Source organism: Mastigoproctus giganteus, chromosome 8, assembly GCF_048544385.1.
Source record: "Mastigoproctus giganteus isolate SK-2022 chromosome 8, ASM4854438v1, whole genome shotgun sequence".
Taxonomy (NCBI): domain Eukaryota; kingdom Metazoa; phylum Arthropoda; class Arachnida; order Uropygi; family Thelyphonidae; genus Mastigoproctus; species Mastigoproctus giganteus.
The window spans coordinates 162,762,737-162,776,023 of record NC_143582.1 but is presented as its reverse complement, the minus strand read 5'-3'; the positions used below and the strand labels follow the sequence as shown (position 1 = coordinate 162,776,023).

The window sequence follows — 13,287 nt, the reverse complement described above, 5'->3', positions numbered from 1 at the left end:
GTCCAAGGATCTCGAATGGGCAAGGATCTCTATTGAACATCTTTGGGATGAGCTGGAAAGGACTGTTAACTGCAGGCCTATATATCCGTCGAATCTCAAGGAACTGTGTGACACACTCATGTCTGCTTGGTACTCCATTTCAGCATCTTGTTCAATCCATGCCTTAATGAATTCAGGCTGTTTTGAAGGCTAAGGGAGGCTCAACATGCTACTAGGTAGGTGTACCTAGTAAAGTGGCAGCACAGCGTATGTCAGTGTGTCATGAATTATCAGACTAATGGAACAAACTTATTGGAAACTGGATTTATCTGGAAGAGCTAGTTAAACATTGTATTTATGGGCCTTGCCACAAGCCTATTTCGTGATGATCCTGTCTGTTTAGACAGTTAGGAAAAGTATAGTAAAATTGTAATTTTATCAATTTCATAGAATTTTACTACTAGGGATGTTTCACAGTGCTCTTTTCTAGATGTGCTGCCAGTTTTTTTTTCTACTGATGCATATAAGTGCAATCAATAAATAAAGTTCAATCTTCACCTCTGTGGATGATATTAAGTTATATAAAACTGATCATGATTATAGAAGAAATCTACATTTTGTAGGAAAGATTAAGTCAGCTTGCATTATCATTGCGATCATTAAACCGCAAAAAATATTTTTAGCCATCTTTATAAAATAGTTGATAATATAATAAAAAGGTTCATTCAGTCAGTTGATGTATTTATATCATTCATCATAGTTGTTTTGGAACCCCAATTGGAAAAATGGTAAGTAAACTTCTAAAAGGTTGGGTATAGTTTTAAGAAAAAAACAGTTATGTACTTTCATGATACTAAATTCTTAATTACAGTTTACCAAATGACTGTTGTCTGTATTCTTGAGTATGCAGGTTTGGTCCCCTTCAGCAAATGGCTTTATTAGATTGAGTTCAAAAATTATTTATGTGATATGTGAGCTTCAAATTGGAATTGCAATATAATGCAAAAAAGTTACTATGAATGATGTGTCCATTATAAACTGATGACGCTTGAAGAATGTAGAAATTAATTGAATCTAATCATTATAAATAAATTGAACATAGGTCAGTTGGTGCAACAGATCTTGATCTTGATTTAAGGAATCATTAGTTATTTGAAATTAAATATTCAAGACCTGGTCATTTGAGAAATTATTATCTTAGCTAAGCCTAGAGCACTTTAATGACCTGGATATCGATATATTCTTAAAATCTTTACTTATGTAAACTCTAGAAGGAAGGGGATGAATCAGATTGGTCCACTTGATATCGATGGTTCAACTGTTGTTGATGATCCTGCTCAGGTAGCTAACAAACTAAATGAATATTTTGCATCGACATTCACACATGAGGAGTTATTCAGTGAGGGGAATGCCAGAGGTGTATTTAACTCTGGCAGTAAGCTAGATAATCTTGTAATAACTGAGAGTAAAGTGGAAGAGAAATTGTTGAAGATAAACACAAGGAAGGCACCTGGGGTGGATGGAATCTATCCAGTTATATTAAAGGAGGCGGCAAAGGAAGTAAGCAAACCCTTAGCCATAATTATGAGAACTTCTTTTGACTCAGGGGAGGTATCCATGGGCTGGAGATATTCAGATGTGACCCCAGTCCACAAAGGAGGATCAAAGGGAGACACAGGTAATTACAGACCTGTTAGTTTAACTTCTGTTCCAGGGAAATTAATGGAGGCACTGGTTAAAGAAGCATTGCAGGATCATCTAGACAAGACTTCAGTTATAGCTCGGACACAACATGGGTTTGTTAAGGGGAAGTCTTGTCTAACAAATTTGATTCGATACTATGACGTAGTCACAAAGGAACTGGATGCAAAGAATAACTTTCTTATCATATATTAGGATCTAAGAAAAGCCTTTGATACTATTGCTCATGGAAGACTGCTGCACAAATTAGAGCAGTGTGGCATTGGAGGCAAATTGCTGCTATGGATAATGTGGCATTGGAGGCAAATTGCTGCTATGGATAAAGGGATGGTTGAGGGGGAGAAGATAGAGAGGTAATCAATGGACACTGCTCATCGTGGACTAATGTTATTAATGGAGTCCCTCAGGGTTCAGTGTTGGATCCATTGTTGTTTTCTGTATTTATAAATGATATTGATGATGGTATATCAAGCTTAATGTCCAAGTTTGCAGACAATACAAAGATTGGCAGGGTTGTTAAGGACACTACTGACAGTATGCTGCTGCAACAGGATCTGGAAAGGTTGAGCAGATGGGCTGAGAGGTGGCAAATGAAGTTTAACATTGACAAATGTAAAGTACTACATATGGGAAGCAGTAATCCCAGAGTAACGTATCAACTCTGTAGTACCACAATGACAGTGGTAAAGAATGAAAAGGACCTGGGGGTATTTGTGCAGGCAGATATGAAGTTTTCTGAGCAGTGCAGATGGTCTGCAAGAGTAGCTCATGGTGTCTTGTCAGTGATATACAGGAATTTTTCTAGCAAGGATAAGGAGGTGATTATCGCTTTGTATAATGCAATGGTCAGGCCACACCTTGAGTGCTGTATACAGGTCTGGAGGCCTCATTTTAAGAATGATGTAGAGCTGTTGGAATGAGTATAGAGAAGGGCAACAAGATTAGTGAATGGAACAAAGGGTTGCTCTTACGAAGAAAGGCTTAAGTTTTGTAAATTACCGTGTCTGGACACAAGACACCTGCGAGGTGATCTGATTGAGGTGTAAAAAGCCTTGAATGGTTTGAGCATGCTCACTGCAGATGGGATTTTTCCTCTTGCTCAGAATAATCGTCTGATAGGGCATAAATTCATATTGAGGAAAGATGGTTGTGGGATAGATGTGCGGCAGTTTGCCTTTAGCCAGCGGGTGGTTGATTGGTGGAACAAACTTCCATGTGTCCTTGTAGAAGTTGATAGCTTAAATAGATTCAAGGCAGAACTTGACAAACATTTGGAGTGAGTGGATGGGTGAAATAAGGGTGTTTTTTTTTTTTTTTTTTTTTTGCCTGATGCTATATATGCCTGCTTTCTTGCATCATGTGCTTATGCTAATGCTAAAAGTTTTGTCACTTAAAGATATTAAGTAATGAAAATTACAAAATCTTGATTTTTTAATTTTCAAAATTTTACTAAATCCCTTATAAAATTGTAATTTTGCAAAATATAAATTTAAGATGTTATATACACACTCAAAAATTATAAACCAAATGTTTGGATTTATGAAATGGATGTGTAATTGTGATTATATTTTATTTTTAGAAAAGTTTATCTGAATATATATATATGGTTATATATCTTATAAATTATATTTTAATTGGTTAATATGTTGTTTTTTATTGTGTAGAAAATTTATTGAATAATAAAAAAACAGCAAAAAACTTAATTTAATTTCACAAATATGTGTGAGTTCTCGTTTCTTATCTGAATGCTGTCGATTGTCACATTACAGTCTATTTACTTTTTCTGACAGAATCTCAACTCAGTCTCCTTGACTACTGCTCTTCTCATTCATCTTGCTTACTTGTTGTTTGATTCCTTCTGCTTTAAAGGTGGTGTTGTGCATAAACTCAATCTGGTTATCTTTGAAAAGAGATTTCCTAATCTAGAATCTCCTCTCTGTCTCTTTTTTTTTTTAATTTAATTTAATTTTTTTTTTTATATCTCCTTTGGCTCAAAACTGTTTATCTATTCTGCAAAGTTTATTTGATGCTTCTGCAACTTTATGGATCCTCAGAACTTTTACTTTCTTTTGATTAAATTCTACTTTCTTGAGTTTAACAGAAATAATTTTACTTGGTTTGCTCATGACTCTGACTAGTTTCCATTTGTTTGTTATACTGACTCTGCTGATATAACTGATGATAAATTTGCTATTATGACTTTACACAGCTTACCAAACAAACCTATAACTACACACCTAATGCTCTTGATTTTTTCTCTGCCAAACCACCCATTTAAAGTACAGAGTCAATGTTAGCTGTTTTTCTGGTTATCTTGGATCACAACTTGCTTATGATCCTAGCTGTCCCTCATACTATCTGGCTTATTTCTAAATAGGATGATCTGAATGATTTCTGTTCCTCTTTTCCTTCATTGGATTTCTCTTTTAAGTCTAATTCTAATACTAGCTGGGATTGTGTTATGGAAATTGTTCTTATTGGCTGCTTCTCAAAACTGCTACATGTGATAACTAACAGTTATTACATTATTAAATGTGAAATATTTCATAAGGTAATAACTTTTGAGTATTTAACAGATTTAGAGAATTGGACCCAGCAGAATGATTATCCTTTAGTGGGGTATACAAGATGACATTAATGAGTTCTCGAAGGATCATTCTTGCCAGATCTTTACATATAATGCTAAACCCATGGTGGCTTTCTATAATGGCATACTGTATATTTATTTTGATTATGGTAATGGATTGCACTGGTTAGCAAAAAAAAAAAAAAAAAAAAAAAAACCACATTTTTTTTCATTCCCTATTAAAATTCAGGGTGATTTTTATTTGACATTGCAGTTGGATTTGAGGATCCACAAAAATTTCCTATTTTATCTTGGCCTCATTGATTTGACGAACTTTTGCCTCAAAACAGGAAAATCCTTGTCTTTTTTTCCCTATCCCTTTCGCAGATATTTTTTTATCAAACCTAGATATGCAATGGAAGTAAAGGGAAATAAATTTTTGACTTATCCTCCAAAGGAGGATATGCTACATTTTTCTAAGACGCCTCCGTAGCCAGGTGGGAAGGAGCAGCAGTGCGTAGCACACGCTTCTTGATTAGACCGGGGTTCGAGCCCGTCACCACCAAATATGGAGGATGCGGAAAGGTCAGGGAATGACCACCGCATATCCCGGAGCAACATGGCCTTAGTTGCTAATGTTCCTAAAAACCAAATAACAAACAAACATTTTTCTGGCCTGGTGTTTCTGAATGCGCTAGCTTTTTTTTTTTTTTTTTTTTTAATCTTGTAGTGGCAATCTGTTGCTCAGTTGCCCCACTTGCTTAAAAAGCAGCAGTATTTAGTCTTGCAACCCAGTCAGCAAAACTACCACTTTTAGGTCGGCACAGATATTCCATTTGTATTCTTCGTAGCATATTTTTTGGAAAAGATCCTGTAGGTTCTTGAACATTTCTTTCATTTGCACTACATGAACCAATGGTATACATGGATACTTATTTTCATTATGGAGTAAAACTGCTTTCAAAGTGACCTTGGATGAATCAGTGAAAAGCCTCCACTGCTCGGGGGATGTGTTCCAGATGTAACTCTTTCATTAATTCCTGGATATTGTTACAATAAACCAAAGCACCATCCATGGAGTAATAGATTGTTATGTTAGATTGCTTCTTCCTATAAAAAGACACCTTGAAACTCTTTTCAAGAATATTCCACTGCTGAAGCCGTGATCCTAGTATTTGAGCCTTGGTTTTGGAGAGGTCCAAATAATAGTAGTAATAGGGGCATGTGATGCAAGAAAGCAAGTGTATGAGCTTATGCAGCATCAGCCAAAAAAATAAATAAATAAATAAAAATTACACAACCATTCCCTCTAAATGTTTGTACAGTTCCTCCTTAAATTTGTTTAATCTATCGACTTCCAAAACGATAGATGGAAGTTTGTTCCAGCAATTAACCACCCACTGGCTAAAGGCAAATTTCTGCACATCTATTCTACATCTGTCGTTCCTCAATTTGAATTTATGCCCTCTTAGGTTCGTAATCTGAACAAGTGGAAGAATCCCATCAGAATTCAATGTGCTCAACCCGTTCAAGGCCTTATACACCTCAGTCAGATCACCTCGCAGGTGCCTAGTCTGCAGCTGCTGCAATTTGCAGAACTTAAGCCTCTCTTGGTAAGAGGATCCCTTCATTCCCCTCGCCAATCTTGTTGCCCTTCTCTGTACACGCTCAAGCAAATCTACATCCTTCCTAAAATTAATCCTTCATACCTGTACTCAAGGCATGGCCTGACCATTGCCTTATGCAGAGGGACAATCACCTCCTTTTCCCTGCTAACAAAATTCCTGTATATCATTGACAAAACCCCATGACCTATTTTGGCAGCCTGTCTGCATTGCTCAGAAAACTTCATATCTGACTGCACAATTACTCCCAGGTCTTTTTCATTTTCTACCACCCTAAGTGTAGTACCGCACAGTTGGTACGTTCCTCTGGGGTTACTTCTACCCATATGCAGTACTTTGCATTTGTCAATGTTAAACTTCAATTGCCACTTCTCAGCCCATCTTCCCAAATTTTCTAGATCCTGTTGCAGTAGCACACTGCCGTTACTGCCATCAACAACCCTACCAATCTTTGTATCATCTGCAAACTTCAACATTAAGCCTGATATACCTTCATCAATATCATTGATAAATATACAAAACAACAATGGACCCAGCACCGAACCCTGTGTGACTCCACTAATAACATTAGTCCACGAAGAGTAGCACCCATTGATTACCACCCTCTGTTTTCTCCCACTCAACCATCCTTTTATCCATTGTAGCAACTTACCCTTAATACCATTCTGCTCCAATTTGTACACTAGTCTTTCATGCACAACAGTGTCTGTCAAAAGCTTTCCTGAAATCCAAGTATATGATATGAAAATAATTTTTTGCATCCAGTTCCTTTGTAACCACATCATAATATCCAATCAAATTTGTCAGACAAGACTTTCCCTTAACAAACCCATGCTGTATCTGAATTATTGCTGCAGTCTTCTCTAGATGATCCTGCAATCAATGTATCTTTAACCAGTGACTCCATTATTTTACCCCGGAACAGAAGTTAAACTAACTAGTCTGTAATTACTCATATCACCCTTCGAACTCCCTTTATGAATCGGGGATACATTTGCACATCTCCACCCCGTGGGGACCTCCCCGAGTCCAAGGATGCTCTCATAATTAAGGCTAAGGGTTTGCTTACTTCCTTTGCCGCTTCCTTTAATATAACTGGATAGATTCCATCCACCCCCAGGTGCCTTTCTTATGTTTAACCTCTCTGGTTGCCTCTCAAACATGCTGCAGCAGAAAACAATCATCCAATAAATCCACCAAAATCTTACTAGTGTGCGAGTGACCAATCCACAAGTTCCAGTCAGTATCTGGGAAGTTAAAATCCCCCATTATAAGACATTCTGATATACTAGCCCACTCTATTTCTCTGTACAATTGTTCATTGTACTCATTCGAGTCATTAGGCCTATAACACTCCTACTCTTATTTTTGCTTTCGCAGTGCTTACGTCACACCAAACTGACTCAACAGTGTACTGTCCATATATGTCAACTGGATGCACTTCTTTTGATTTTGTTTTTTTTAATTAACAGCATAACCCCTCCTCCCTTCCTATCCTGTCTATTTTTTCTCTACACATTGTACTCCCCAAATTCCAATTCTGCATTCCTAATATCTGTGTGACACCACATCTTTGATATCCCAACAATATCCACCGTTGATGTCTTGACCAACGCTTCAAATTCATCAAATTTATTCACTATACTTCTAGCATTGGTATACATGCACCTATTCTTATTCTTAGTTACCCTAACACATCCCTTATACCCAGCTGCTTCACAATGACTGCCATTAGTCCCTGAAACTCCTATCACCCCTTACTCCAGGCCGCTGCTTATTCTAATAGAAGTAGTGCAAAAATCACCATCTCAATCATGACCAAATCATTCAATTCTGCCTGAATGATTAGATGCAGTATCAAGAATTGAAAAGTCTCTTTCTGTGATCTGTACTCATTCTGGGTTCTGCATCTTCTGGAGACTGCTTTTCTAATCCTGAATCAGAGTCAAATCCATAAGTTTCTGCTGGCTTTGTCACTGGCATTGTGTCATCATGAGGATCCAGCCTTAGAGCAGAAGGTACATTGGAATACTCTATTTTATGCTTAGATTTCCCAGAAAAAAACAGAAATAATACTGTTTATGCAAAAGTAACAATCATTTATGTAGTCTCAAGATTCCCACCATATCACCAGAATGGCAAAAGGCATCAGTTTATGACTACTTCTAAGCCAGCCTGTTAATGTCCTTGAACGTGAGCTACAGGAAATCTTTGGAGCCCATATTTTATCTTGATCTTTCTCACAAGTTGCAACAGTGGATTCTGCTGAAATTTTAATACCACTTCTCCACAAATGTAGCAAAAGCTATTGGGCATACTTTGGCAAGAACACTACATATTTCATGTATGGTTAAGGTACGTGCAAATAAGAACACAATTAAGAAATTGTAGATTTGTATTTCTAATTTAAACACGATTTACACTAATGCACGCAGCACTTGTTAAACCCTAATTCACTAAAACATTTGTTCACCACTCACTCTCTGAAACATACACTTTTTGAAATATGAAAATGCTTGCTTGGTGTGGAACCCACTCATATCTATACTGGTAGAGAAGTTTCTAGCAGGCTCACAGTGTTTATAGAGAACTCTGTAAAAAGTTCTAAAACGAGCCAGAAACATCTAGACCTTTTGTCTGCACATAACAATATCCTGGAATTTATAGAAAGCTCACAAATGCTCTAGAAATTACTCAAATGTTCTAGCAAAAAAAATAAATAAATAGATAAAACAGATGGAAAAGATGATTCAACCAGCTACAAGTCTTGGTTTTCAGCCATTAACCTACGATATTGGAAAACTGAGAGTGATGAGAACTTTTTAGGCACAAATCTGAGTTTTTGAACATATTTCCTATGAGAATCTGTCAATTATTTCAGGGAGGAAATTGATGGTGATTATTTGTTTATTTTTTTAATGCAGGTTTTGTCCCCCACATCTGTCTTTCAAATTTGTTAAAATGTCTTCTTACAAATGCTGCCAGTGTCTTATCTGCTGCAGTCCTTACTCAACCCTCTATTGACACACAGCTTCACATGCAGAGGTACTAACTTGATGTTTTCATTGTAGAAAGCATATTTATACATCTACTATGAGAAAATACTTGTGCATGATCACGTGAAAAGCTGGGGCCAACAGAATGCCTAGCCTAAGCCACTATTCGTGTTTTCAGAGATATGACAGACACAAAATATGAGTAAACTACAGCTATCATGATACTATTATGGTACAGTTGATACTGTTTATAAGGTTGGATGAAAGTTCAACAGAAACATCAAGTAAAGGGTTAAATTATTTTTTTTTCTGCCCCCCCCCATTGTTTTTTATATTTTGTTATATCTGAAATCTTGGATCCAAACAATGCTTGCTGTGTAAGCTTTGTTTGGATCCATCCAAGGTTCTATCCCATTGAGAAAATAATACATTGCCTAGCCACTTTATTAGGACCACGAGCTAATTAATATGTTGGATTGCTATTGGCCCAAATCACTGCTCCTACTTGACGTGGGAGAGAGAGTGAACAAGGTGTTGAAAAGAGACACGAGGAATACTGGATCTTTTGTGTAACAAAACTCCTCAAATCCTGGAATGATGTGGGTAGACATTATGCTAATGAACACACCCTTCCAATTCATCCTATGGATGCTTGATGGGTTTGAGATCCTGTGATTGTGCTGGACAAGGCAGATGCTAAAACCAGTCTCACATATTTGATTCAGTGGACAGCTGTATTGTCATCTTCAACGTATTCTTGTCCATAGGGATGAACATGCAGCATGTCCAGGTGTACTTGATTGTCAGCAGTATTCAGGTATGCTCTGGCATTTATGGTACCCTCCAGTAGGATTAAGTTATTAGATTCTATTCCTTTACCATGAAAATAAGCATGTACACCATTATACCCTCCTTCAGTTGCCAGAAATCATATAAGGTGATGGAATCATCAGACCACATGACTTGACCCCAATCCTTCATCCATCCTTTGCATTCCTACCAACAGAGCCATATTTTCTGGTTGGTTTCAAGATCACTGGCTTCTGTGAAGGTTTTTTACACCCATAATGCATTTTTTATAGGATCCATTGCATGTTGCAGGTTCTGATGTCTTGTGTTGTTCCCACGTTAAATGCAGAGGTCAGTTGTTCCACCATTTGGCAGTGATTGCAATTGATAATCTGCTACAGATGTTGAGCAGATTATCAGATGTAATCATTGTTTTATAGACTGATATAACCAGATAGAATTAAATATGTCCTATATAACTGGAGGCAGTGATTTGAGTATGTCTTGTATTAGTTAATTAAAATTGGTTTTAGAAGTATGAAGTGGGTACGGGATGTCTGATAAAAAAAAAAAAAAAAAGTTCATCTTTAGTTGGAGGCTTGAAGAAATTTGATTTAGGTCTAGTACTAGGATTAAAGTAAAAAAAATTGTGAACTTATTGATTATGAAAAAAAAAAAACAATCTACACTATTATTGTATGCAACCAGGGTTTTTGTTTTTTCCTTTTGATTTTTTACTTTTATTCTAGTGCCTCACTTCAGAAGATGTGGATAGATAGATATATATGAGCTTTCAGCATTCTCCTCTTTTCCATGCACATATCCTCTCTATTATAATTATATCACTACTTACCTTTATATATAGTAGAACTTTTTTTTTAATGTTCTCAGGAGTGTTGGAAGAAGATGAGGGGAGAAAAGTAATGTTTGCACCAGGCATGACTGTTCCGCTAACTATTGTAAAATCTGATGGAGGTTACACATATGCTACTTCTGACCTTGCAGCATTGAAACAAAGAGTGGAAGAAGAAAAAGCAGACTGGATTATTTATGTGGTTGATAATGGACAAGTAATTTATTTCTTCTACTGTACTTTTGAACTGAAATTTATTTTTGCTTTACTTAAAAGTTTGATTCTTATAAATGTTTATTCATACAAATTACAGCAGTCCTATGGAATATGAAAATGATGGATTGAACTGTTTTGTAACTTTTATTGCTCTTAAATTTTTAAAATATTTGCTGGAATTAAGTATATGAGGATTTTGCACTTAAAAGTTGTCCTTGTTTTAAAAATTTTTTTTTTAACCCTTTATTGATTGTGCTGGGTAGAATAGGTCCCATGAAATTTTATCTCTTCTGTGCCCATCAACTATCATATCTATTCAGCTGAAACAAAAAATGTGTTCTTTAATTTTTCCTTTGAAAATTCTAGAAATAAGCTATTAATTGTTGAATATACAGGAAAATGCAGGGATGAGTATGAAATACTTTGTTTAGCCTAACTCATAATAAAGTTGACAGTTTTTGTTCTGGCCAAAAAAAAAAGCAACAGAAAAATCATTGTTTCAAAAATTTCTTTTAACTATGACATACTTGAACAGTTTCACTGAAAAGCATTGGAACTTTGGGTTTCTACAGAATATGACACCTTCCCATTTTCTGTGTGTGCATATGTGCAAAGATAGTTTTTTTAAGTACAGGGTGTCTGATAAGTCACTCCCTACACAACACATTTCCTTAGATGAACTGGTATGTTTGCTACTGCCAATTGCAAAAGGTTAATTGGAATGTCTGTGAGTACATTGATAATTGTTTTCAGTTTATTCAAGTTTGGATGGTTTTTATTGTAAACCTCTTCTTTGACTTGCAGCCTACAAAAAAAAAAAAAAAAAAAAAAATCCACAAGCCATCTCAGATCCAGGCCATTCATAAACATATCTGCCAATCTGTCAGGATTATGCAGCCATGTATGGACGTTATTTGCAAAATTAGGGGGGAAGGTGCTCCATCCTTCATAAAATTAAGTTTTAACGTTGTCTCATTATGAAATAACTAGCCACGCATGACCTTGCAACATTTCAAGGTATCTTATGGCATTCATTTTGTCATGCAGAATGAAAGGTCCATTGACTGTGGATGATGATGATACACACCAAACTCGAGCCGTTTCAACTCACATCCAGATTTTCTGCTGCTTAATAATGGTAATTGTGTTGATTAACAAAAACTATCAGTGTGAAACACAGCCTCATTACTCTAAATAGTGTCACCAAACAGCTCTGACTCTTCATTCCACTTCAGTGTAATTTCTGCAGATTCCATCGTTCTGTCACAGTCATCAGGCAACAATTGTTGAATTTAATGTGGCTTCCACATTACATTGTTATGTTGCTATTCTTGTGAAAACTACTATACCATCAAGATATCTCCAACTACAAACCTCCTTAGAAATTGTAGCAGTTTGGATAGCAATGGGAATATTGTTAATGCTTGCATCCATTTATATGTCACCGAATTATCCTTGCTCCCAGACTGAACTTGACAGTCTTATCACACAACTTCCACCTCCTATATGTTTACTCGGTGATTTCAATGGGGGTCCATTGTGGGGATATTCCACCATGGATAGGAGAGGCCAATTGATTGAAACATTCCTGGATAGCCATAATCTGACTCTATTAAACACTGGGTCTTCAACTCATGTTCAACTACCTATAGGTACAACATCAGCCATAGACTTATCCATCTGTTCAGCATCTCTTTTTCCAAGCATGGAATGGTTAGTGCTGAATGATCCATTCCACAGTGATCATTCCCTATTATAAATTCAATTCAAACGCAGGTCGTGTCATGTTCTAAAGGCCGTACTTCTTGGAATTTCTACAAATTTCTACAAAGCAGACTGGAAAACCTATTCCACTTGTGTCATATGCGAAAAGCAATATGTGCAGCAAACCCTATCTTGATGACGTAACTGACCACGTTACCAACCATATATTATCTGCAGCAGAAATTTCCATTCCAAAATCCAACCAGCGCAAGCATGTACACCAAAATCAGTGGTGGAATTAAGAATAATACTCCAAAGCGAAATGTGATAAAAACTGAGCTTGGAACCACTTTTGTAAATTCCCAACAACTGTTAACCTAATTGTTTACAAAAAACTCAGAGCCAAAGGAAAAAAACTTAACGTGAATCCTCGATTAACTTTGTCTCATCTATCAACAAAAATGCTGACACTCGAATTATCTGAAAAAAAATACAAGCTCTCGATGGGAAATTTCTACCACTGCTCCAATAATACAATGGAATGGACAGGACCTATCCTCCCCTACTGATATAGCAAAAGCATTAGCAGTCTTATAATATTTCTGCCTCATCCTCTTATGTGATCTCCTTTCAACACATTAGAACTAATCAAGAATGTCAAAAATTGAATTTTTCAACTAAATGCTCACTTCTGTATAACCAACCGTTTACTCTAGCTGAGCTCAAAGAGTCCTTGAGCAAATCATCAAATAGTGCAGCGTGACCAAACGGCATTTACTGCAGTATGCTGAAACATCTAGGTGAAGCCGATCTTGACATATTATTACTTTTCTATAATTGTATCTTTTCAGAAAATAC

General features: G+C 36.4%; 1 protein-coding gene across 1 annotated transcript in view; it reads left to right on the top strand.

Moving 5' to 3' along the window:
- Window positions 1–13,287, top strand: part of ArgRS (arginine--tRNA ligase-like protein) — a 222,813-nt gene that overhangs the window by 151,013 nt on the left and 58,513 nt on the right. The window contains exon 9 of the mRNA XM_090379871.1: window positions 10,548–10,726. Within this exon, the coding sequence (XP_090235997.1) occupies window positions 10,548–10,726 (179 nt within the window). The remainder of the gene's footprint in view (window positions 1–10,547; window positions 10,727–13,287) is intronic.